This window comes from Alligator mississippiensis, chromosome 7 (genome assembly GCF_030867095.1).
Source record: "Alligator mississippiensis isolate rAllMis1 chromosome 7, rAllMis1, whole genome shotgun sequence".
NCBI classification, from domain to species: Eukaryota; Metazoa; Chordata; order Crocodylia; family Alligatoridae; genus Alligator; species Alligator mississippiensis.
Window position 1 is genome coordinate 68,421,234 of NC_081830.1, and position 27,475 is coordinate 68,448,708.

At 44.4% G+C, this 27,475-nt stretch overlaps 1 protein-coding gene across 2 annotated transcripts in view; it reads right to left on the bottom strand.

Annotated features, from left to right (window-relative positions):
* The window catches only part of IFT80 (intraflagellar transport 80), a 155,278-nt gene that overhangs the window by 95,739 nt on the left and 32,064 nt on the right, over positions 1-27,475 (bottom strand). For both annotated transcript variants that reach the window (XM_059731095.1, XM_059731094.1), the window contains exons 5-6: positions 17,864-17,974; positions 2,140-2,208 (exon numbers count right to left, since the gene is read on the bottom strand). In XM_059731095.1, the coding sequence (XP_059587078.1) occupies positions 2,140-2,208; positions 17,864-17,974 (180 nt within the window). The remainder of the gene's footprint in view (positions 1-2,139; positions 2,209-17,863; positions 17,975-27,475) is intronic.

Sequence of the window (27,475 nt, forward strand, 5' to 3'; positions counted from 1 at the left end):
TTATGTGAGGGCTGAACTTACTTATACAATTCAGCTCTGTATTGATAAATGGCATTCAACAAAAAGATATCTTTTTTCTTAAGGTAAGCTGTGCACAATTTGGTCACATACTGTAATGATTAGCACAGCTAAGTTGGTAGTCAGGACTTCTGAATTCTATTTTCAGACCTAAAACTGGCTCACAGCGTAATCTCATTGGGCCTCAATCTCTCCTTCTGTATGTCTCAATTCACTGACCCTAAATGATTAAATGTGGCCATGTAATCTTGACTACTTCATAAAGATTTTATAAAGTTTAATCATTTCTGTCTGTAAAGTTCTGAGATCTGTGAATGAGTATACAATCAAAGCAAAGTACTAAACACCTTTTTAAAAGTAAATGTTCTGCTCATGGAAAACATTAAACCAAAAGTACCAGAAAGGGAAGTAGGTACAGCACAAGGTTTTGTTTATCATCTTGATAAAAGATTTATGTTGTAGTTCTATGGCGTTTTCAGCAGCGTTATCTTGTAAACTACAATATAACTGGTATAAATTATTTAGCTTAAAACTGCAAAAATCATAATTGCAACATATAGACTTTCTTCGTCTCCTCCTATTTTGACTTTCTAATAAGCATAACTTGGTTTACTAAAGAAAAAGCTTGATTAAAATACCACAGTGAATTTTCCACTGGAGTTAACCTGCTCCCCAGAATGCCGAATGATCTATGAAGTCTGTTTTTTTCCACTTGGCTGCTAATACCATTCATTTCCTTCCAACAGGTCGCTGTGCACTATAAGGATGTATAACATTACTAGAACCCTGACTTTCTGAATTTAACCCATATTTACAATACTGTTTCAATTTTAATTTTCTTTTTTAAAGACACAAAAACATGAGTACTGAATATAAAAGTTTAGTAAACTATTTTAAGCGACACTAAATTTAATTTTGATTTGATGCCAATATTTTGGCACAAAGGTTTACACTAAAAAGAAATATCGCTTGGAAGGTGCTAAACGCTAAGGATACAAGCACACTTTCATGGTTTCTGATCTATGATCACATGGCTTACTTTAAGCCATTCAATCATAGGTTGGGTCCAGCTTGTGCACACATTGCTGGTACCCAGAGCCATACCAGAAACCCAATCTAAGTAAGTTGGGGTGTGTGGGGGTGGGAGGATCAGGGGGGTGGTTGGTCTGGTGCAATGTTGTACATCCAGGGGAGTCAGGCAGCTAAAATAAGCCCAGTCAAGGTGCGGGGGGGGGAAGGGGGTTAGGAAGAATGAAGCACTGAGGCTAGGCCAAACAGCTGTGCTTTACCAGCCCCAAGGCGGCGTTCCAAATATGTGCATACATTTGTTAGATAGGGCTAACATGTTCCCAGCCAAACTTAGTTCACCTCTTTACTAGGTAAGATTGGGCTGGCCATTTTTTTCCCAATTTAACATTCATGAATGTCTCTACAGAACAGGATTTAGATTGACCTAACCCTAGTTAGGTCTAGCTAAGAGTGTAACCTCTGCATGTACCCTAAGTAACAGAGCTTTAGACCACAGCAGGGAAGATTGTGCATTAAACAGCAGAAAAAGCATAATTTTTTTAGATGTGAGAGACACGAATAAGAAGCAACTTGACTAAAAGACACTAGATGGAAATAATCCCATTATAAAAAGGGACCTTTATAAACTGTAATTTTAGATTGCTTTTTAACTGGTATAGGATCTGTGTATACCTCTGATACCTATACTATCATTTCATATTGAAAATATTGAAACATTTTAATTTTTACGACGACTAATTTTTGAAAATAAACTGCATGAACTTCAATCACTGAAATAATGATACATTTTGAACTGACAACTTTTATAGCTGATACATTTGGCAAAAGGTTCCATATACAAACCTACAGCCAGCAGTAGCCAACCTGAAGCCAAGTCTTCATGTGAAGAGATTTTCAGAGAAGCCTTGCCTTTCACAAAATACAAACAATTTGATCTAGCTCCCACTGAATCAACAAGAACATTCCTTTGAGTTTAATGGAAGTGATATCTTTAATCAAACGATTACTGCCAAATTAGGGGAAAGTACTTGTATTATACAAATATGGTCAAATTTAAAAGTTTTAAGTGTTCTTTACTGAAACTAAACTTACCTTGCTGTACTAATGTGGATCTCAGCATTCCACTTTTAGACCAGATTTTTATTTGTCCATCTTCACCCACTATAAACAACAAAAACATACCATGCAAATTACAAATTCAAATTCTATAACAGTTTAAAACTTAGTTAGCTTTAGAGTTAAAGTATTTTTATTTAAAACACTGAGTTCCTTGACATTCACATCTTGCTATATAGCATTTTGCAATAAAGCAAACATACAATGTCTCAAGAAAAAAATATATTTAAACTTTTTCTTTTACTAGTATCAGAGCTATTCCTCCACACTCCACGTGCACATACTTTATGGTGTTCTTGCCTGACACTATTTCAAGAAAGAGAAAGTTCATTACCAACAACTTTCAATTAATTTGATATCTATTCACATCTGGTAACATCAAACTATTGTTCACAGGATCACAGGAAACTAGGGCTGGAAGGGACCTCACAAGGTCATCTAGTCCAGGCCCCTACTCAAAACAGGATTACCCCTGTCTAAACCATTCCAGCCAAGTGTCTAACCTGCTCCTGAAACTTCCAAGGATGGAGTCTAGTTTCTTTAGGTAGCCTGTTCCAGTGCTTGACCACCCTTCTCAGTGAGAAAGTTCCTTTCAATTCCCAACCCTACATCATTTTTGTTGCCCTGTACTAGACTCCTTCCAAACTGCCCATATCCCTCTTGAAGTATGGGGCCTAAAACTGGACACAGTACTCCAGTGAGGCCTCATTTAGTACTGAATACAGTAAAAGAATCACTTCTTCTGATTTGCAAGTGACATTACTGTTAATATAACACAGGGTACTGATGGCTTTTTCTTGCAACAAGAGCACACTGTTGGGTCATATTTAGCTTATGGTCCACTGTAGATCCCAGGTTCTTCTCTGCAATACTACAGCTTACCCTAGGGGTGGGCAAAATATGGCCCATGGGCCGCATCTAGCCCACCAGGCAATTTCATGCAGCCCACAGGCGCTCACCCCACATGCCTCACACCCACCCTCGTGGACAGAAGTGCCTGGGTCATCCAACACGCAGCTTCCAGGTGGGGCTGCTGCCGCCACTGCTGCAGCTGCTGGGGGACCTTCCCACATCCAACACACAATGTACAAAAGTAAGACTTTATTTTTTAGTTATTATGCAATCATTTCTATATACACTACACAAACACAAATCATGACAAAACATTTTTTGTAATAAAATTTAAATATGTTATAGTAGGTGTCTGACTTTTAGTATATGATTTGGTTTTTTTCTGGTTCCAAGATGGCAAACATCCCCTCCCAAAAGAAATATCTCCTGGGGGCAAAGGGAGGGACTTCCAGGGCCAAAGGTCAGGGGGCTGGACTTCTGGTCTCAAGATGGCAAACAGGGGGTGGGGCACCTGTCAAGGGGCGGGGCTACCCCTGCAACCCTCAACAGATCACCAAAACTCATTAAGCAGCCCTCCACCCAAAATAAATGCCTGCCCCGACCTAGCCATTCACTTCGCACTGCATTTGCGCATGCAGCTATTCCACCCCAAGTACAGGACTTTGCACTTGTCCCTGTTGAATCTCATCTGATTTGTTACAGATCATTTCTCCAGTTCTGGATCCTTGCCCTGCCCTCCAAAGTATCCCTACTTGGGGTCATCCAGAAATTTGCTAAATGTGCACTCAATGCCATCATCCAAACCATTAATGAAGATCTATCTGAAAAAATATTGGACCCAGGACAGACACCTTGGGAGTCTCACTTGATAACTCCACCCAACTAAACATTGTGCTATTGATGACTACTTGTTGAGTACAATGATCCAACCAGTTATGTATCCATCTTACAGTACTTTTGTCTAGGTTAGATCTCCTTAGCTTGTTAATGATATTGTCATGGCAGACAGTGTCAAAAGCCTTGCTAAAATCTACGGTACATCACATCTACTGCTCTCCCCTGATCCACAAAGCTAGTCACCTTATTGTTGATTCAAAGAAAACAGGAAGAGGTCTTAAATATTAAAACTAGATGCTTGCCACTTGATAAATTTAAATGATAAAAGTAGAAATTAAGATGAAATTTAATGATAAAGCAGAAAGGTATTATTTTAGCAAAAATGAAGACTTGGTGTTCAGAGCAGAATTACACATTACTAAAAATGTTAAAGTAGAAAGACTGAAGCTCCATGTGAACATGTATGTGCACTGCAGCTTACCTTCTTGTTTTAAACATGCCATTACATTAAAGATGTATAGAATACTGTTATTCACAAAGTCTCATTAATGAAAAATAAATATTCAACAGAAATCTAAAGTTACTTCTCCCCTGTGCCAAAGGCTATTGACCTGCCAAATGTCACTTTTCTATGTATAGCAGACTAGATGTGTCAAGAATTTTTTCTTGCAAAAAAAGGTTTTTGTTTTTGGGGAGCAGACTGGGAGTCGGGGAGTGTGTTTTTAAAAACAACTTTGTATACAACACTTAAATTGGACTTGTTCAAACTGTCTAAAATAAGAGATTCTAGCTGAACAAAGACCAAGGTCTGAAATACTTCAATACCTAAGTTAAGCAATTTCAAATAGTTTTAATATGGAAACATAGTCAAACTTAAGTAAAATGCTTACTAATATACAGGGATCCTGGTTTTCCCTGTTTAAAAATAGTAAATTCTCTAATAAAAAAACCCCACCCAGATTCTCCGATTTAAACCACCCAAACTCCATGTTTTTCCACAATTAAAATGAAATGCCAGTATACATACAGTTATCAATTTAACACAATGTTTATTGATACATTTACAATTTTAATTTGGAAGCCTACCAGTGCTTCAATCACTATTTTAACATAAATTCTAAATACCTATATATTTTAGCATTTGATTTTTTTTTTTTTTAAATCATGATAAATCAGAGCTCTTCCTGCCACCTTCGCTCACCAGGACATGGGTTCAGCTGTAGCTGTCCCCCCACCGCTGCTTTGTGGCACTGACTAACCCTGATAGCTCTTGCCCTGCCCATACCATTGCCCCTCACTTCCAAGCCACAGCCCCTTCCGGCCCTGCCAGTGCCCCTTACTCCCAACCCACAGTCCCCCACCCCCCCAGGCCACGCTGGTGCCCCTTACTCCCAACCCCCTACCTACTCCCCAGTGCTCCTCACTCCCAAACTGCAGCCCTCCATCCCTACCAGTGCCCCTCAGTCCCAACCCACAATCCCCTGCCCCCAGGCCATGCTGGTGCCCCTCATTCCCAACCTGCAGCCCCCTGGCCCTACTGGTGTCAAGGACTTTGCAGCCACAGCTCCTCCCCCAGTGCCCCTTCCCCCCAAGCCACAGACCTCCTAGCCCTGTCAGTGCCCCTTCCCCTTCCCCACTCCCCCTCCAGCTCTGCTGATGGGGGCCGTCAGCTGCCCACATCCCACCCAGGCTGAAGTATGGCAGCTGCTGTGGCTCCAACATGTGCAGGCAGCAGCAAAGTGAGTCTGGCCCCAGTGTGAGCTGGGGGGGGAGGAGGAAGGGAGGCCTGTGGCACGCCCCCCCCGCGCCCTGGGCTGGAGCTTCCGTGCTGCGCCAAGTGGTCTTGGCCACATTCCCCACCCCAGACAGCACCTCCCAGCTGCCGCATCCCTGCAAGCACAGGCACCAGCCCCAGTGCTGCTTGCCTAACCATGCAGCTCCCTGGCGCCCCTGAAGAGCCTCCTCACCCCCTTCCCCTGCTGGAAGGGCAGGTGCTTCCACCCCACCTCCCCTGCCCAGCTGCAGCCCCAGCACCCAGACAACTTTCCCCAGTGCTAGCACACACACACACACACACACACACACACACACACACACACACACAGAGGTCCTTGCAGGCTGGAAAGGCTGCCAGCCTGCAAGGGGAAACCCGCAGTTTCCTCTGATTTTCTCCTTCAAATGAGAAAGCCTGCATCTTGCTGCAGCAAACGGAAAACATTGGTCCCAGCTAATATTTACTATTACCTGACACTACTGGAGTTTTCCAAAATGTGAAATTCCTTATGCACATACACTTTGTGCACTCAAGATAGGAGTCTCTTGACCAGAAGTGTTCATTGGGAACATTCATTTGCTCTTGCAATGCTTGTGCTCTAACACTGAAGATACAAAGGGCAGCGCCAATTCAATTGCCACTCTGTTCCTTCACCAATTAATAATTCAGATAGGTAATAGGTTTCCAGAGTAGCAGAAAAGGAGAATGGATCATAAACAAGGCCCTGAGAAAATCACGGATTTCTTGTTGAAAATCCATGGCACGTGTGCGGATAAAGTATCATTTTTCACGGACTATTTATGGAACTACCACTGATCTTGGCAAATGGGTCCCAGTAGTTCCGTAAATATTTCTGAAAAATGATACTTCACTCATGAACGCGTGGCAGGCAGGCACACTGCCATAGGCAGTGGAAGGCTGTGGCTAATGAAGCTTACCCCCTGTCCCCCTCTCCCAAAGGCAAGGCAAAGCAGAGGGCTGCAGGGTAGCCTGGGCGCAGATTCCAGGCAACTGCAGCAGGGCTGGTGGGAAGAAGAATGCACAAACAGACACAGAGCCTGTAGGCAGCCACAACTGCAACCAGACAGTGCATGGAGCACTGCCCACCACAGCAGGTAAGTCAGGGAAGGGGTGTGAGGGGGCAGATCAAGGCCTGCACAGTGAGGGAGAGAGTGGGGCGAAGGCAGGGGCAAGGACTGAGGTGAATAGGGCCCTGGAGCAGGTTCTGGGAGGCTAGGAGCCTGGGTGGCTTGTGCAGGGGTGCTGGGGGGCTCCCACCGCTGTGTGCACCTTGGGAGAGGTCCATGGGGCATATGCCCCCAAGATCAGTGTGCAGGGCAGAGGCGGGCTGCCACTGTGGGGTGGGATCTATGTGACACTGCCTCGAGAGCTAGCTCCAGGAGCTGGCAGCGGCAGGCATGTGGTGTCATAGTTTCATAGTTGGTAGGGTCGGAAGGGACCTGAGCAGATCATCAAGTCTGACCCCCTGCCATGGCAGGAAAGAGTACTGGGGTCAAATGACCCTGGCAAGGTGTTCCTCTAGCCTCCTCTTAAAGACCCCCAGGGTAGGAGCCAGCACCACTTCTCTTGGAAGTTGGTTCCAGATCCTAGTTGCCCTGACAGTGAAGTAGCACCTCCTGATGTATAGCTTGAATCTACCCTCTTCCAGCTTGTGACCATTATTTCTAGTCACTCCTGGTAGTGCTCGGGGGAGCAGGGACTCTCCCAATGCCTGCTGGTCCCCCCTGACTAGTTTGTAAACGGCCACTAGATCACCCTTTAGCCTTCTTTTATGGAGGCTGAACAGGTTCAGGTCCCATAGCCTCTCCTCGTAGGGCCTGCCCTGCTGCCCCCTGATCGTGCCCTCCTCTGGACCCTCTCCATGTTGTCCACATCCCTCCTGAAGTGCGGCGCCCAGAACTGGACGCAGTACTCCAACTACAGCCTGACCAGTGTCGCATAGAGCGGGAGGATCACCTCCTTGGACCTGCTTGAGATGCATCTGTGGATGCACAACAAGGTATGATTTTTGCCTTCCTGACCGCATCCCCACTGTCGGCCCATGTTCATTTTGGCATCAATAATGACTCCCACACCTTTTCTGCCTCTGCACTGATGAGAAGGGAGTTCCCCAGCCTGTAGGTATGCTGCTGGTTCTTCCCCCCGAGGTGCAGTACCTTGCACTTAACAGTGTTGAAACCCATCCTGTTCTCAACCGCCCACCCCTGTAACCTGTCTAGGTCCAATTGCAGCTTATTCCTCCCTTCTAGCATGCCCACTTCCCCCCACATCTTAGTATCGTCTGCGAATTTGAACAGGGTGCTTTTTACCCCCTCGTCCAAGTTGCTGATGAAGATGTTGAACAGTGCAGACCCGAGGTCCGAGCCCTGCAGAACCCCACTGCCCACATCCCTCCAAGTCGAATAAGACCCATCCACCACCACTCTCTGGGTGCAGCCTGTGGCAGAAGGCCACCTCTGTGTCTCCCCAAAAACTCTGCTCTGTGACAATTTGGTTAGGATGGGCACAGCAGAGGATACACATCTACCCTATCTCTTTAGGTAACCTGAGCTGGATACATTCCTGAGGGAGGGGGGAAATCTGCTCCCTCTGCCTACATGACTGGTATCACAGACCTGGGTGAGGGGCTTGCTCCCTGGGGAGCTAGGAACTGCCAGTCTGCCCAGCAACTAGTGATGCATTTCAAATTGGTTGACTAACAGTCAACAGGTGCTGGCCTCCATTGGACCAGGTAAATGAGGTCACAAGGGCTATATAAGTTAAGGACTGCCCAGGAAGAGGGCGCAGCAGCCATGAGGGAGACAGAGAGAGAGAGAAGAGCTGAACCATCTGAAACTTGCTCTCTCTCCCAAAACTCATGGTCAAGGAACTGCCTGCCTCCAGAGGGAATCTGCAACTGCCTCTGGATGATACTTGTGAGTAAGCTACCTGAGATCTAACTAGCTATATAGCTTGCAGTAACTCAGATGCGTGATCAAAGGTTACCCAGTCATAGGATTTTGATATATGGGATTTCTCTAATATTGTACCCTATTCCAACCCTACCCCTTGTAACCAATAAAGTTCTCCTTTGTACCTAGTGTGGGAGACTTATTAGGAATGGGTCTAGATTATGCCTTGGGGTCCCCTTGGTTCAGCTGACTAAGGGAGACCACTACTTGTGCTTCTGACTGAGAGAAGCATCCCAAGTTCTTGAAGTGAATCAAGTACCCTTGAGAGCTACTAGGCCTGTGTTTCCCAGGGTGCACAGAGCCAGAGTCAAGCCCAGCCCTGGGTGGTGACAGTGGAACCCCCAGGCTAGCGGGTGTGCTCCAGGAAGGGGATCGGTCAGACGTGAGGTGCCCCAGGGAGGCACTTGGAGCCTGGAAGGTGGTCGGGCGCAGTGAGGTGGGTGGCTCAACACAGGAGCGCCCCCTACTGGCCCGCCACATGGCCCTCCAGCCAGTTAGTGACCTATCTGACTGTGTAGGTGTCAATGCCACAGTCCCCTAGTTTTTTAATGACAATGGGGTGAGAGACAGTGTCGAAGGCCTTCCTAAAGTCCAGAAAGACTACGTCTACTGCTACCCCTCTGTCCAAGGATTTTATGACCTGGTCATAGAAGGCCACCAGGTTGGTCTGACAGGATCTGCCTCTAATTGCCCCTAAGCATAACCTCCCCTGCTGGCCCCTCACGGACACGAGCCAGGATAATTCTCTCAAAAAGCTTACCCTGGATCAAGGTAAGACTAACTGGCCTATAGTTTCCTGGGTCCTCCTTCCTCCCTTTTTTGAAAATTGGAACCACACTGGCCCTTTTCCAGTCCTCTGGCACCATGCCAGAGGACCATGAGCGCTCGTAAAGCTGTGCCAGGGGTCCCGCAATGACCTCTGCTAATTCCCTCAGCACTCTGGGGTGGAGATTGTCAGGACCAGCTGATTTAAATGCGTCCAGTCCCTCCAGAAATTCCCTGACTAGGTCCTCACTGGCCCTAGGCCTGGGTGCACCTCCCCTGGGGCCTACGGGGGTGCCGGTGATGGGGGGAGGGGTGACCCAGTCCCTGCTTAGAAAAATGGAGGCAAAGAAATTGTTAAATAGGTTAACTTTGTTGTCTGGTGCGACGACCAGATTTCCTAGTGTGTCTTGCAGAGGTCCCACGTTACTCGGTACCTTCTTTTTGCCCCCTATGTATTTAAAAAAGGACTTCTTCTTGTCCTTGATCTGGGTAGCTAGTCCCAGTTCCATCTCCGTCTTGTCCTTCCTGACCGCCCCCCTACAGCCCCGTGTGTCATGTGCAGCAACCAGCTTCCGAGGCAGTGGTGCACAGAGCCCAGCCCACAGTGGGCAGCTGCCTCCACCCCACAGTGGCAGAAGCCTTTCCCCCTGCCCCTGGACAAGCCACCTGGTCTCTGACCATCCCACAACTCACCCCAGGGCACCATTCATCCCATTCCCTGCCCCTGCCCTAGCCCTACTCCATCCCTCACTGCATGGGCCTCAATCTGCTCCCCCCATGCCCCTTCCTCTTCCCTTTCCTTGACTTACCTGCTGTAGTGGGCAGTGCTCTGCATGCCATCTGGCTCCAATCCCAGCCACCTGCAGGCTCTGTGTCTGTCTGTGTGCGTCTCTCCCCCCCTGCTGCAGATGGCTGGAGCCTGTGCCCAGGCTGCCCTGTGGCCCACTGCGCTGCCTCGCATCTGGGGGGGGGGGGGGGGGGCTAAGCCCCGTTAGCCCCAAACTTCTTCCTTCTTCCACCTATGCTCACAACCTTTAAAAACTGCAGTGTCAGGCAAATTTTGCAGCATCCGTACAGTCTGCAAAATTGTGATTTTCTCAGAGACCTAATCATAAAATATATATGTGGAAAACGCATCTCAAAGAACTCCACTTTTTCTACTGGTGAATAATTTTTCTTTCTTCAAGAGCTTTTATATGTATATTATTACATGACCTAACCTCCTCCTACACTCTTGATGGCTTGCAGTGATTGGATATAAGGATGTTCAGAATCCATCTAAAAATAAATGGAAACACTGCTCTGTCAAAAGCAACATCCATGTTGGATGCTTCTACCAAGGAACAGTATTGATTAAACAGCTTTTTCTGCACATCTACAATGACAGGGCTCTACAGGGAAGCAGAAGAGGTTGCTTATGCCCTAGTAAAACAGGCTTCAACATCATCCAGAGGTTGTAAGCTACCTTTTTATTATGATAAATAAATACATTTAAAAAATCTAATGCACACTGAAACCCATTTTGATGATGTTTGAAATTAACTTGGTTAAGCTGTTATTCTTCTGGGAAACAAAAGAAATGGTCTCAGGAAAATGTTTATACCTTAGTCCTTTGAAAGTAAAAAAATTCAGACCATGTGAACATCATATGTGAACATCAAATCATTGTTCTATTTTAAAAGCAACTTGATGCTAGGAACTGGGATAGTAACTGTGAGATGCTCTATTTGGAGGCCCTCCCATGAATGTCTGCATCTCCCAGTTCACCTGCTACTATAATTCTCATGGAATAAATGTAAAAACGAATACATATTTTAAAAATTTCAAATAATGCTCCAACTGCACATATAGGTCCTTGGTATGTTTGTGTGTGTGTTGGGGCTGAGGGTCCTATATTAGGCCACTCAGCGGTCTGGACATAAGATGGGAAAAAAGCTGTATAGTTTTCTACAGGAGGGTGATATGCAAGGGTGGTTGTGAGATGTACTTTAACAAAGAATTGATCAAAACTGCAGAGTTCTCATGAGGGAGTACATATCATAAAACACAGCAAAAAACAGATTTTTTGTTTCTAGATGGTTCACAATGGTTAACAGTCCCCAAACCTGCTTAATTAATAGCACGCTGCTTAATTGTATACATTTATCAAGCTGCACCACTCAGCTGTTTGCTGAGGCTTTTACTTCAAAGGGTACCGCTTCTCTGATCATCAGTACTTTTGTGCAGCTGATTGGAAAAAGTGTGCCCTTTGAAATAGAAGCCACAGCACATAGCTGAAGCACTGCAGCACTCCCACTCAGCTATGTGCTGTGGCTCTGAATATCCCCAGGTATTTCATAAACCCTCATCTTTGCAGGAAGATAAGGAACCTAACCCTGTGAATATCCACATCCTACTGTAATAGCTTTCTGTGTGTCAGTTGTACATAACTGATGTTTTTACACCACAGTGTACCTTTCTTCCACTTAGGAGCGGAAATTTGTCAAGTGGAATCTGTCCTATTTATCAAAATGTTCTTCAGATGTTTAAAGAACATGATCTCTTTGCTTTTCATATTCATCAAGAAGCCATGCCATAAGCTAAGAGGAAGATGGCTTCTGATGAATAATCCAGCTGCCTTCTAACAATTGTTAACACTTTCCTTTCTAGGATCTCCACACTATTCCTGGAGGGGGAATCTAATACCAATGCACAAATCCTCTGCTACTGCTTGCAAGTAGCACAACAAACCAATGTATGCATAAACAATTTCTGCAAAACAACACTCACCTGTAACCACTCACAGAAGACTGTAACTACTCCCAAGGACTTTTTCCCTGTTCATTCACACAGTTCTCTGACAGAGAGATCACTTTCCTCTGCTCTCTCCTAACTCCCCATTAAACCAGCAATAGGTCAGCAATACAACAAAACCAAACACAGACACAAAACTTCAACACAAACATGGTTACTTACCTTATAACCCTAGTTGAAACTACCATACAGCTTTACTTTACTACAAGTCTTAGCTAATGACCCTAGAAAGGTCACTCTGTATCAACAAATTCCCTGATCGGTCAGGTTATTGCCCTCAAGTTTCAGTCCCAGGGTTCCAGTCACCAATTGCTGGCACTGGACCTGGACCTTGTCCCAGTCCCTGTGTCAGAGTCCCTGGTCCCGGTGGAATCGTCAATTGCTGGCACTGGATCTATGACCCAGATGCCTTGTTCTGGGGGATCCAAAACCCTCAGACTGACCACAACCTTTCCATTCCATAATAGGTCAATTTATTGATACACAGTGATAACAGAAAAGAATAATACAAGCAATTCTATAGCTACCAATCCTAGGCCTGGCATCAAAGTCGAGATACATCCGGCCAGGATGTGAGGTTCTCTCTTGAATGTCAGATGTCAGCAGCCTGGAAGTCAGAGGCCGAGGACCACCCCTAGTGGGGTGCATGAGACGGGGTGCTAGTATGCCCTCTGTCCATGGTGCATCAGGTTCCCCTCTGAGGGACCCCTCTGTGTCCATGTGGCCTCAGGGACCCCCTCAGGGACGCTTCGTCAGGGAAGCCTTTTCAGGGATGGGGGACCCCTTTGTTGCTATGAAGTCTCTGCTTTTGTGTTCTTTTCCTTTCCTTATGACTCTTCACCTGTGGGCATTACTGATTGGTTTTTCTGTGGTCATCATACTGTCTACGTTCAGTCCTGTCATCATATTCCTTTGTTTCACAAACCCATCACATGCGCACATCCTAATTTGGGCTTTCTGGGTCTTTTCCTAATTTGGTGTGCTCCCCCAAAACTGGAATCCTCAGACCCCCCCACTCTTGGGTCTTGTGAGCTGGTGCCACCTTATCTCATGTTATGGAACAGTGTGGCATATGCCCACAACTTCCCAGGCTGTGTGTAGATCCATTGGCCTTTTTGTGTTAGACACCCTGTCTGCCTTAAAGACTGAGAGAACTGTGTGACCAGGCCTTTAGAAATCAGTCAAACCTTTCTGCTGCCCTGGACTACTGTTCTAATATATATATTACCTATAAGTCAATTCCCAAAAGCAAACCTCTGAATACCATTTCCTAGCCATCATCTATAATTACCTATTAAGATTATCTTAACCATGAAATGTCCTTCTAAATTTAGCGTTTTAAATATCTTCCCCTCTTCTTATGATAGGTCATCAAAAAACATAATTTTATTATAGTTTAGAAATTATAATGTGCAAGCACAAGATTATAGTTTGAAATGCTGGAGTGTAAGTCATGCAATTGACATAAGACCAATCACAATAGCTGGAGTAATCTTTAGTTGATATTGTCTTTTCTTCTAATTAACCACAATATCTGAGAAGATCTTGGTACCAGGTATAAATAAAGCCATTCTCTTTTAAGGGATGGTAAATATCGTCTTTATAAACTCTTTTGAAGACTGTTATTAAATTCATCCTCCCAATCTCTCTTCTCCAGACAGAAAAACCACATTTCCTAAACCTCTAAGCATTTTTGCTGTTCTCTACTAGACTCCTTTTAGTTTGTCCACATTTTTCTTGAAGTGCAGGACCTAAAAGTGGATAGTCTAGGTGAGACATCATCAATAATGACAGAGTGAAAGAATCACTTCCCATGACTTGCATGCAACATTCCTGTTAATACATCCCAGCTCCCAAGGATCACGATCTTGATGTAGTAGAGAGGCATGGGTGCTACCAATGACATTGAAAGCAATGCTGCCTGCAGTCTTGTATTCCTGGTAGGGTAACCCATGCTGGCAAGGTTGAGAGTGAGATTTCCAGACTAACCGCAATGCAAAAATAAAAATAAAAGTCATCAACAACAGAGCAGGTGGATGAATAAAGAATACTTCACAGTGACTACAGAGGCAGATGAAGGATGCAGAATATAAATCTCTGGTTGTCTAGATTTTCTTTGTGATTGAATTAAGGTTTCTTTCCCTTGAAATATTGTATGGTTGCTGATGCATAATGGCTTCCCTGTGTTAAAAAAAGACAAGGGCAGTCATTTTCCTTCAATACCAAGTCCTATGGTGATGGGTGAGTGGTGATGGGGACAAGTGCTAGTGATTACTAGAAGCCCTTAGTCATGGACCTATGTAGAGGCAATGATTGTATGATAATTATTTTGTACTTGGAACTGAGACTGGTGTATAATTTGGCAGCTGCAAGCATGACTGAGAAGGCCTATGCAGGATCCACTCTGCTCACCCTGTATGCTGAGAGGGCCAGAAAAGGTGTGCCAAACACAGTCTGTCTGCATTAAGTGGGATCACACTATCTGTGGTTCAAATCAAGTAATGAAGTTTGCAACCTGGAATATCTGCACCCTGATGGACAACCCTAACAGCGATCGATGAGCAAAGGACAGTTTTTGTGGCCAGAGAACTTGCATTATTTGATATCAACATTGCTGTACTTTGTGAGACAAAATGCACAGGAGATCGGAAGCTCTACAGAACAGAGTGGTGATTATACAGTTTTTGGAAAGGAAAACCCAAAAAAACCAGAGACATCTAAAGCACTGGTTTTTCTATCAAGACCAAGATTGTTACTCAGATGCAAGAATGTCCAGTTGGCATCAATGAGCATCTCATGATCCTTTATGTTCAACTGACCAAGAGATAACAGCCATCAGTACATATGCCATAACCCTTGATGAAGATGATAAAACAAAGAAGAATTCTAGTTTAAACTCACCTAAGTCCTGTCATCTTTCCCCAAACAAGATAAGATAATTCTTCACAGAGATTTTGATGCTAAAGTGGGCAAGGACTCTGAGAGCTTTGGAAAGAAAAACTTGGAAAGGAAGAGGTGAGGAAAGTCAATTCAAATGGAATTGTTCTCCTGAGCAAATGTTCAGAATGTGACCTCATTATCACAAACTCCTTATTCTACCAAAGCAACAAATGGAAGACATCACTAATACACACCCACTCTAAACACTGGCAATGGATTGACATTATAGTGCTCACCCAGGACCATCAGGACATCCATATCACCGAAGTTATGACCAGCATATCAACTGCTGGATATATCAACTGCTGGACAGATGCTGTGCCGGCCAGTGAGTTATCGCCTATCCTATAGTTATGGTGAAAGTTGTTCCTACCGAGATGAAAAAGTGCCAAGTCCTTCATCTGGGTAGAAAGAAACTTCACCACAACTACAGGATAGGTAGTAGCCCACTGGCTGCTACAGCATCTGAGTGGGACCTGGGGGTCACAATCAACCAGAAGATGAATATGAGCCAACAGTACGATAAAGTCGCTAGCAGGGCGAATAGAACTCTGGGGTACATCAGCCGATGCGTTGCCAACAGATCCAGAGAGGTGCTTCTCCCTCTCTACTCAGCATTAGTGAGGCTGCAGCTGGAGTACTGTGCCCAGTTTTGGCAGAGAAGGGTGCAGAGAAGGGCCACCCGAATGAGCAGGGACCTGGAGGATAGGCCCTATGAGGAGAGACTCAGGGAACTAGGCTTGTTCAGTCTGAGAGGTGAGGCTTGTTCAGTCTGAGTCTGAGGCTGAGAGGTGACTTGATAGCAATCTACAAGTATGTCAGGCCCTCACTGACAGAAAAAGGAGACTCTTCAAAGCTTGATAAGAATGACATCAATTCCAAACAGAAGCAAGTTCTTTACTGCCATCTTAAAGATAAGGCCCAGAAGAAAATCTGTGAGTGAAAGAACAAGTGATGGGAGAACAAAGCAAAAGAGATTTGAAAGTTTACTAACAGCCAAGACATGTATAATTTCTTCAGCAAGCCCAAAGCTACCTATGGGCCAAGCACACAAGAAGCCATCCCTCTGAAGTTTAAGGATGGGACGACATGCTTAAAAGAAAGCTCTGTCATCAATGCATGGTGGAAGGAGCACATTTAAAAGCTCCTGAACTGAGATTCTACTGTTGAAGACAATACCATAAAAGTCACTCTACAACACCACCATTAAGAACTACCCTGAAGATTCAACAATTTATCAAGAAGCCTTGAAAGCCATTAGGCAGATGAAGAACAAAGCATATAGTCTTAATAGATTACCAGCTGTTGTCAACCCTATGCTGCTGTATGGGTGTGAAATCTGGACAATTTATCAGAAACACCTGAAAGCCTTGGAATGTTACTATCAGCAATGCCTTTGGAAAATCCTCCATGCGTACTGGAAGGACAGAAGAAGTAATGCCAGTGTTCTGACTCAAGTAGCACCAGGAGTATTGAAGCCATGTTTATATGTCACCAGCATCATTAGACAGGACACATCATAAGATATCTGACAACCAGCTCTTGAAACAGGTCCCATACTAGGGGCAGGCAAAATACGGACCCACAGGTCGGATCTGGCCCGCCAGGCCATTCTATCTAGCCCATGGGGCACCTACAAAGTTTAGAAAATTAATATTTATCTGCTCCAGGCTCCCTGTCAAAGATGACAGGAGCCAGGGGCAGTAGGACCCAGGGGAAGCCGGCAGGAGTCAGGCTAGCCCAGCCCCTCCCATCCCATTCCCCCCCCCCCAGAAGTGTCTGCCTGCCTAAGTTTTCCCTGCACATGGCCGCTCCAGCACCAGGTGGCCCCCGGCTGCATCGCTGGACCGTGGGAGCAGGGGCATGCTGGTACCTCGAGGCCAGAAGAGGGGTGGGTGGGTGGGTGGGTGTGTGTGTGTGTGTGTCGTGAGGCAAGCACAGTGTGTTTGTGTTCATAGGGTGAGTCCCACAAGCACACCCCACCATACACATGCACCCATACCCCCATCACGCTGCCATACACACAGACCCCCACGCCTCCTCACACACCCCAGCCACCCTGCCCCCACACACAGCCCCCATATCCACTCACACCCCACATATCCACACACACTCCCACATGCTCATACCCACTTCCCCCACAAACCCATACCCTCCTATACATACCCACAAACCCACAGCCCCCCACACACCTATACCCACCCCATGCCCTCCACCCCCTCACAGTTTACAAGAGTAAGACTTCATTTTAAGCTATTGTGCAATCACCTCTATGTGCACTACACAAACACATAGACCTGACATAACCGGGATCCACCCCTTCTGGAATTGCATGTCATATCTGAAGTTGAATGTGCAAATCTTGGATTAGCCACTTCATTCACCTCTGGACTCACCAATGACTTCCCTATCTACTGGAAGACACTCATCCTAGTATCGAGGGACTGCCAACAATGATGATTCAAATTAGGAACAATTGACATAAAACTTATGGAATGCATGCCCCCAGTTACTAAATAAATGTCACGAAAACTAGTATGATATTTTTCCTCACAAATTCTATCGTTCAGTAGAAGGTACCTTTACATTTTATAATTTTTATAGTTTAAAAATCTCTTGCATAAATGTACCTTTCTTTAGTTTCAAGCTATTAACAATGTCAACCTCATCTAGAAAGCATGCTTTCTTTTGAAAGAGCTTTTTATTACCCAATTTTTTTTGGGGGGGGGGGGGGGGCATGCAGGAAGCTTTTAAGACAAACTCTTACCTGTAACTAATGCTGTTCCTTCATAATTCCATCTTCCTGCAAGTACAGCTCCACAATGAGCCTCTATGCTTTTTTCCACTCTTCCCATTTTTGAAATCAAATGAAACTTGCCTAAACAAAGTTAAAGTTATAGCATTAGCTCTTCTATTTTAAATAGTGCTCATCACTGTAGCATTATGGTTTTAACAATTGTTGAAACTATACAATTAAAACAGAAACACTATTTAAATACATTTTCATATCATAGGAACATAAGAAGTATTATATAGTCCACGCTGAACATGGTATGCTCATCTGGCAATTAGAAAATTTTAATCAGACATGTAGGGTACAGTTAATTCTTTTAGCCCATCTCAATAGCTGTCACTTCTGTGCTATTAGCAACTCTGAAACAGACTAGGGTTTGTCAATTTCAAGGCTGCTATTACAGGCAAAACACTAGTTGTCCCCACCCCTGGGGAAACATGCAATTACCCTCAGTGTCACATAAGAAGCACAGAAAACAGGGATTTTATTTATGCTCTCTTATGGATAAGAATAATTTATTTGAGGTTAAATAGGAGGCTGGAACCCCAGCCTCCCTCAATTCCAAATTGGGGGAAGGGTGGGGAATTACACTTCCTCTTTGGTGCTCACACACCACAAATATTTGTATAATACTGTAATATCCCCTTTACTCATCAGCTGAATAACTTTCCTTTTTAATTACTCTCTACAGGCCAGTAACCTTTTTTTGTCACATGACTTCCATTTTAAATCAACATCTTTCTAATACTGAACTCAACTGGATTTAACACAATATTCTAGTTTTGTTCTCAAAAGCACTCAGGACAGAGAATTAATGGATACCTATATATGTGCCTGACACTTGTTCTGACATGTTCTGATTACAATGCATCAGAGCAGACTCAATTAATCTAATTAGCATGCTCCAGCAACCTTGGCATCACATGGATTCAGCATCCTCAAGCTTCAAAATGGTGGCAGGGGCGCTTTAACTAAAGCTTTAAGTGTCCCTGATACTATTTCAAAGCATGGGACACTGAATACACAAGACACTGCAGGTGCTTTAATTAAAGTGACTCCCAAGACCTCCTTTAATTTAAGTGCTCCCACCACCCCAGAGCACATGTAAAGATACCTCACAGTACCTCACTGAGCCATACCACTTCCTTTTGTCCCTTTACCACAATTTAAGGTCACATCTAACATGGCAATGGGTCGGCTTTATTGATTCTCCCAGTATCTCCCTAACATTAAATCTGTTTCAGATAACTTTTTCCCCCAAATGTATTGACTTTTACTTATCTAGACCAAATGTAGTTTAATTTCCTGCAAAGCTCATTGAATGAGCTTCATGTTGCCTCCTTAGGCCTTGCATTATTTCTCTATTGTGAATAAAGTTTGCCAAGTCTCACATGCTCAGTAGGGTAACTAGGGTGGGGCAACTGGGGTAGCCAATTTGGAGGGGAAGGAGAGGAAGAAAAATAGAAGTTGCTGCTGCAACTACACAGCTGTACCAGCAGCACAGAGGAAGACAGAAGGCACTATTGCCCCATGCATCCCACTGCCCCAGAAGCCCAGGTACCTTGTTACACCTCTGCACATGTTTGTCTTATTTGCAAATATAATATGCTAACAGAAAGAGGGGGAGAACTGGTTAGCTTTTAAAAAATTACTTTCTCCAATACATTTGAGGGAGTTAGGGTTCCTGCTGGGGTCCCCAGAGCCTAAATATCTCTCCTCCTACTTGTAACAAATGTAGTAGAAGCAAAAGCAGAAGAGGCAGCCTGTAACTTCTCCACTACGGCTCAATACTGATGAAGAATCATCATATCTAGCATCCCATCTAAACTAGAAAAAATTAAACTTTGTTGACTAGGACTTTCAGCCACTCAAGCTAGTACTAAAAATGTTAAATGCTAATATATACAATATCAATCTTAATATCATTTATATCTTTTTAACACCAGTAATAACATAATATCATCTTCAAAATTACAGCCTCAAAAGAGGCTAAGGAGCCCAACAGCCACCCTGTCTGCTTAACACACGAGCAATAGGCCAGTTTGTAGCCACCATCCTCTCCGTTTCTCTAAGGCAGTGACTCTCAAGTAGGCTGCCATGGAATTATTTGAAGGGTACTTCAGGGTGCCATACAATATTAGCACTATTCAGTGTGCAAACACCTACACTTGATTCATAAGATAAACCCAGAGATTTCAAATAGGAACCCATAGGAAAAACTTCACGGTAAGGGTGGCCAAAATTTGGAATGGGCTTCCAAGGGAGGTGGTGCTCTCCCCTACCTTGGGGGTCTTTAAGAGAAGGCTGGATAGGCATCTGGCTGGGGTCATGACCCCGGCACTCTTTCCTGCCTAGGCAGGGGGTAGTGATCTGTTGAGGCCCCTTGTGACCCTAGCATCTATGAGTGTCAAAAGCATTCTGACCTGTTGCAGTTTCTCCAAGTTCTTTGCAAAAGAACTGCTTTATTATTTTTACATAGGCAAAAGGCAAGTGAGAGCTAAAAGCTGGCATTTTCTGAAGTGTGCCTTGAGTCTGAGGGATGCCTTGAGTTTAACAAGGTTTAGAACCACTACTTTAAAGGGCTAAAAAGGCTCCAGGATTCTGCTCCAGGGAGTGGGCACAGGGGCATGCTCCCCACTTCTTGATCTACCCCTCTCAGCACCTTCTCTTCCCCCACTCTGCCCTGCCCATTCCCCCCAACACACACTTACCTGCTGGGGTGTGTGTCAGTGTGTGTGTGTGTGTCTGTGCCTGCGTGTCTGTGTGTCTGGGGGGCTGTTGTGAGGGGCATCAGGAGAGCTGTTGAGGCTGTGGGGAGAAGTGCAGGGCACCAGCAGTGCTGGGAGGGCTGTGGAGTGGCTTTTAATTTTTATCATGGATTTTGGGTTTTTAAACAGAGAATCTGCTATTTTTAAATCAGAGAATTTGCAATTTTTAATCACAGAAAACCAGGATCCCTGATGATAACATATAACACAACACACATTTTTCTCCAGTTAAAGAGAAACTAGAAACTTTACTAATATGCTAGGGGACTAGCACTATATTATTCAGTTTAAGAATAAAGCAAAACCAGATTTAACTGTTGGAATGTGAACAAATTTGCTAGATTATATATAAGTTAAAAAAAACCCCACAATACAGTCAGATGGGTGGTAAATAGGCTTGATGGTCACACCCAGAGAGTGGTGGTGGACAGGTTGTTTTTGACCTGGAGGGATGTGGGCAGTGGAGTTCCCCAGGGCTCGGTCCTTGGGCCTGTGCTATTCAACATCTTTATCAGTGACTTGGAGGTGGGCGTGGAAAGCACACGCTGTCCAAATTCGCTGATGACACAAAGATGTGGGGAGAAGTGGGCACACTGGAGGGGAGGGACAGAATCCAACTACATCTAGACAGGTTACAGAGGTGGAAGGATGAGAATAGGATGGAATTCAACACAGACAAGTGAAAGGTGCTGCATCTAGGGGGAAGGAACCTGCAATATCCTGATAGGCTGGGGAACACCCTTCTCAACAACACAGTGGCTGAAAGGGATCTTGGAGTCATTGATGATTCCAGGATGAGCATGAGCTGCCAATGCAAGGAAGTGGTCAGTAAGACTAACCACACCTTGTCGTGCATCTATGGATGCATCACAAGCAGATCCAGGGAGGTGATCCTTCCCCTCTATGCGGTGCTGGTCAGGCCACAGCTGGAATACTGTGTCCAGTTCTGGGCACTGCACTTCAAGAGGGATGTGGCTAACCTTGAGAGGGTCCAGAGGGCTACTTGCATGGTCAGGGGGCAGCAGCCCAGGCCCTACGAAGATAGACTAAAGGGCCCGAGTCTGTTTAGCACCCACAAGAGAAAACTGAGAAGGGATCATTTCTACACCTGAATTAATATTACCACACCAGAGTTAAGGTTTTTACCTAGAGCTGAAAATGGTTTGCAAGGCTATGGAATAAAGGAAACATTACCAGGACGGGCTAACAAATAACTAAACTGCAGAAGAAAGGATAGTTTGAATAGTGGAACATCAAAGCCATTAAAAAGGATCTCTAAAAGTTGTTAACATCTGTAGCGTAAAGCAGATTAGCAGGAATCAAGGAGATAATAATGACCCATGAAGTGAATTGACTCTCTCAGGACTGCCCGAATAGAAATGCTGCTGTCCCTCCAAGGCAGTTGGTTTTAAAGTCTGGGTGGAGCAAGATTCAGAGGGATGCAACTGCATTACTGCCCTCCTCTGTACCCACCTATATAAATAGGCATCTTGTTGTGTTTAACTGAGAACATAAGAAATAAATGCTTAAAGAAATACTTATTGTAACTGGTGATGCATTTTTTAGTTGCAAAGCATATCAGGTTACATCTGTTCTTTCCAACTCTCCTTCCCTTCAGCTGTACTTGAGAAATAATTTACAGTCATTCTCTACTGATTATAAGCACACGAGTTCCAAATTATTATGCACCACGTCCTATTTACTTACCTGGCACCTAAGTGCAATTCTATCGAGCTTAGGTGTGAAAAGCTGTTAAAACACATGAAAGAATCCTCCCCTCCCTGCCATTTCTTTTTGTGACTTAGTCTTAAGGTCACAAGGGTGTGTTTTCAGGGTATGTTATAAATTACGCATGTTAAGTTTTCAGGGATCTGAGTAGAGTGAAATAGGATTATACTTATGTCCAATAGGTGGAATAAGACCTGGCCCTACATTTAATCAGAAACCCTAATTATAGAGAAATTGCATAAAAAAAGACAAACTGGTTAGCACTGTGGCATCTTCTGAAATTCAGCTACTCAAAATAGCTGCTTACAGACATGAACCCCCCCCCCCCCCCCCCAAAAAAAAACGGCACTTTAAACTCGGTACACTCCCGTGCTGAGCCCAGTGCATGTCTAGAAGAGGCATCACATTAGTTGGACCCAGCTCTCCCAACCTCTGTATAGATCAGGCGCTTTAGTGGGGCTTTTTTGGCACTTTTATCTCATAACTGATTGAACTGCCTTTAGATAAAAGCACCAAGAAGCCCCACTGAAGCGCCTGATTTATACAGACACTACTGAGCCAGACTGAACTAACATGCTACTGCTTCTGGTAAAGTGTGTTGGGGGGTTGTTGTTTTTTTGTTTTGTTTGCTTTTTTTAACGTCTGTAAGCAGCCAATGATACCACCTAAGCTGCAGATGATGGGCTTATTTGGCAAGCAGGTCTGCTAATTCAGGAAGTCCATCAAGGCAGTTGCTGAGTGATGGCAGAAACATTGTTCTCCTCCACAAAAGTGAAATATATCTACCTGCAGAAGAAGGTTTGCATAACTGCTTCTGCCAGGACTCTGAATTACAATTTAACCAGCTTTAATTAGGAGCTAATAGAAACACATGCTGAGTACACAGCATTCCAAAATGAAATAGCAGGCACACTTAGTTCATTTGAAGAGGTGCCTTTGGTACAGAAAACAAAAGGATTTGGCAAATGGCTTACTGGGTTACCATCAGGCATCTTAAATGGCTTGCACTCTATAAGAGGCAAGGATTTCTTAGAGTGATATCTTTTATTGGACCAACTGCATAACTGAGATAGAGTTAGACATGCTTTCAAATGCAAATTATTTATCATCAGGTCAATCCTATCTAATTGTATCCCAACTATGAAGTCAGTCCAATAAAAGATATCACCTTAAGAAATCCATGCCTCTCATATAATTAGAAAATTGGATTATGGGATGTACCCAGAGAGTGGTGGTGGATGGATCAGTTTCTACCCAGAGAAATGTGGGCAGCGGAGTACCTCAAGGCTCTGTCCTAGGACCGGTACTATTCAATATCTTCATTAGTGACTTGGACGAGGGAGTAGAAAGCACCCTGTCCAAGTTTGCTGACAACACCAAACTATGGGGGGAGGTACATGAACTGGACGGCAGGGAGCGAATCCAGACTGATTTGGACAGGCTGGGGAAATGGGGTGAACAGCATAGGATGCAGTTTAACAAGGATAAGTGTCATGTGTTGCACCGGGGGAGGAAGAATCATCAACACTCCTACAGTCTGGGAGATACCACTCTAAGTAGCACAATTGCAGAAAGGGATCTCAGAGTCACAGTTGACTCCAAAATGAACATGAGTCACCAGCGTGATGAAGTAAAGCCAACCGCACCCTTTCTTGCATAAGTAGGTGCATCGCAAACAGGTCTAGGGAGGTGATACTTCCCCTCTATGCAGCATTGGTTAGGCCACTGCTGGAGTGCTGCATCTAGTTTTGGGTGCCGTACTTTGGGAGGGATGCGGATGGCCTTTGAGAGGGTTCAGAGGAGGGCAACTCGTCTGGTTAAAGGCCTAGAGAAAAAACCCTATGTGGACTGATTGGGAGGCCTGGACTTCTTCAGCCTCCACAAGAGGAGGCTGAAGGTGATCTCGTGGCCGCCTACAAACTCACTGCGGGGGGGTGGGGGGGGTGGCAGGGAACCAAGAAATAGGGGATACAATGTTTACCAGGGCACCTGTTGGGGTAACTAGAAATAATGGCCACAAACTGGAAGAGAGCAAATTCAGATTGGACATCAGGAAAAAATTCTTTACAGTGAGGGTTGTCAAAATATGGAATAAGCTTCCAAGGGAGGTGATGCTGTCCCCTTCCTTGGACGTGTTTAAAAGGAGATTGGACAGACACCTGGCTGGGGTCATCTGACCCCAGCACTCATTCCTGCCCAGGGCAGGGGGTAGGATTCGATGATCTAATAGGTCCCTTCCGACCCTAACATCGATGTAACTATAAATTCTGGACCATGACATCTACATCATCACTCTTGCGCTATATGGTAATTATGAATCTTTGAGAGGAGTAAAATTAACACGATTGACTTCCAAAGGCCCTGAAACACCACAGATGCTGTACAGCAATGTAGGGACATGACTGCCTAGGCACCTGGGTCAAAGCAGAAGTGGCAAATTCTAGTTTCCACTGCATTGACAATTGTGAAGGTGAGACTGCCAGCAGCAGGAGCTTTATCTTGCTCCAAGTCCCCCTCCACGACCCCTCAAGTTGGTACCCAGCGCAGTTTCCCCTATGCCCCTCCCACCTAGGGCCCAGACAGAACTGACAATTTTCATCCAATCTGGCCACAGAAAAGGGACTATAGCCATGACAAACAAGTGTAGAGCTGTAGACTTTAAAAAATGGCTGTTCAAGTGAAAATCTGAACCCTCATTACATGAGGGGTCAGATGAAGATGTTTCAAAACAAAGCGTTTTCTGTAACTTCTCTCTGCGCTGCCTGCCAGCTACAAGCTGTTTTCAGAATGCAATGGGGGAAAGGGAGTGGAGGGAGTTCAGTCTGGGGTTTTTTCAGCCACTACTGGACGATGAGGGAGGTGTACTGGAGCCCCCCCATCCTCCAGCGCTGGCTGGGTAACCCCCAGAATGAGCTCCCTCTGGTCCATTCCCCTCTCCCATTCTGAAAACAGCGCAGGCTGAGAAAAAGGAGAGATCATTGCTAGGAGAAACTGACTGCAGGCTCATTGCCAGCAACTAGGTTTCCCTTCCCTTCTGGAACCAACAGTGAATTTGTTTGGTCAGGGAGAATATTGTAACTCAGAACACTTCCTGCAAAGCACTCTCAGTTACAGCGTGGAGCTACACTTCTGTCTGCACTTTAGTTATACCACTGATGCTATATCTACTCATCTGGATTCAAGAGATTACATTCATAATAAATATGAGTGCCAAGGGTATAATGCAAAAGGTTCGATGCGTGTCACCTTAGCACCCAATTTTCACTGAAGTACTAGCAGATATAATAAAGCCTACAGAAAAGTTTGCGAAACAGTTCAAAATTGCTGGGCAAGAACTGTTCATTGGAGTGGATCATGAAAGGATAAAAAATTAGCATTAATTAACCAAGAGAGATAGCTCAGGGAGCTGAAAAATTGTTGTTTTAGCAGATAAAAGCAGATAAAAGTAGCAAAAAGAACACCAAATCACAGTTTTGTTGTACTTTTGTGTTTGCATATGACACACATATTAGGCAGGATTCAAAACCACAACATTAAAAAAGAATCTGTGGAAAGCAAAAGAATAAAGAACCTAGATTAATGACCACCTAAATGACAGATACGATAAAAATATTAAAGAGAATTATGCAAAATTGTACACATCCTCTCTTAACCATATGGAAGAGATAAGCAGCTACAATATAGCAATACTTTAATCTTCAGCAGGCCAACTAAAGTAAGCATTTGTACACAACATTACTACAGAGAACAGATCATAAACTGAACAGATCGTAATTTAAATATTATTGAATAAATTACTGTAATACCCAGGAAATAAACCTCCTGAGCACAACATCCAGAAGTTGTATGGTCACGAAAATGAGCCACTGGATGTACAAAAGCTACCTAACACATCCCCTAATCACCAAAAAGACGCAAAATAGTTGAAATACCTTACTTGAAGTAGAGAAGCACTGCTGGCATTTGATTTGCTCAAGCTGTAGTATAATTTAATACTGTCTAATCTAAATGCCTTAAAGAACACAATAGTGCATTAGCAAGTTTCCTGAGGAATGCAAGATTAAAAGTAGATACTATCGTATTTATATCCAAGATGACACTGAATTAAAGATGACCTTGCAATAATTAGATTCTAGACATGGAACATTTATAAGTTTGTTATAATTTTCCATGTGTAGAATCTAATTATTGGAGAGTTATCTTATATTCATCCCTCCATGGGCAATCAGTGGCACAGGGGCAAGAAATACAGGGGAGTCAAGTGGCTGACCCCTGCCCCACCACAACTTGCCCCCTGCCACCTGTCTCCCTCACCACTGGCTCCCCCTGCCTGGATGCCCTGGCACCTTCCCTCTTTTTGCCTGCCATGTGCTCTATGCCCTAGGCTGAAATGGGGCCAGAGCCAGCCTAAAGCAGGGGGCGGGGTATGTGGCAGAAGTAGAAGAGATGAGGAAGCAGAGGCTGTGGGGCAGAGGCTACAGAACAGAGACTGGGGTGGGGTGGGGAGCAGGGCAGCACATAGGCATGCGTCTCTGACTCCAGCTCTGACCCTGGGCCAGAATGGGAACCACAGCAGACACCTACCCCCCCACTGCCTTGTATTCAAATCCATGTTAAATGGAGAAAAGAAACATTGTCTTGGATTCAAGTAAATGTGGTAATTAAGATCCTATAATAAGTACTCATAAAACAGACAAGATTAACTAGTTGAAAAGATTTTGAGGATAAAAATATTAGCAATAATTTTCAATGGAGATAATCATATGAAGATAAACTCCACTATAAAAAAATAATGAACAGAAGAGTTATGACTTTGCCTACTTCAGTGAACCCTGAACCCTGCAGTCAAAACAACATAATTAGACACCTAATTCTGATGGTATAGGACTTAAACTAGTAGCCTTCATTTCAATTAGTTTTTCCATTGCCTTGAATGGGAGCTGTATCAAGTACATAATAAGTAAACTAACTGAACCCCAGGTTTTTAAATATCCTGGATAACAGCAAAAGTGGACACTGAAAGATCATTTCCAGCTACATTTCAGATCCCGGAAGTAAGATAAATTAATTCATTTGCCTTTGCTATTCA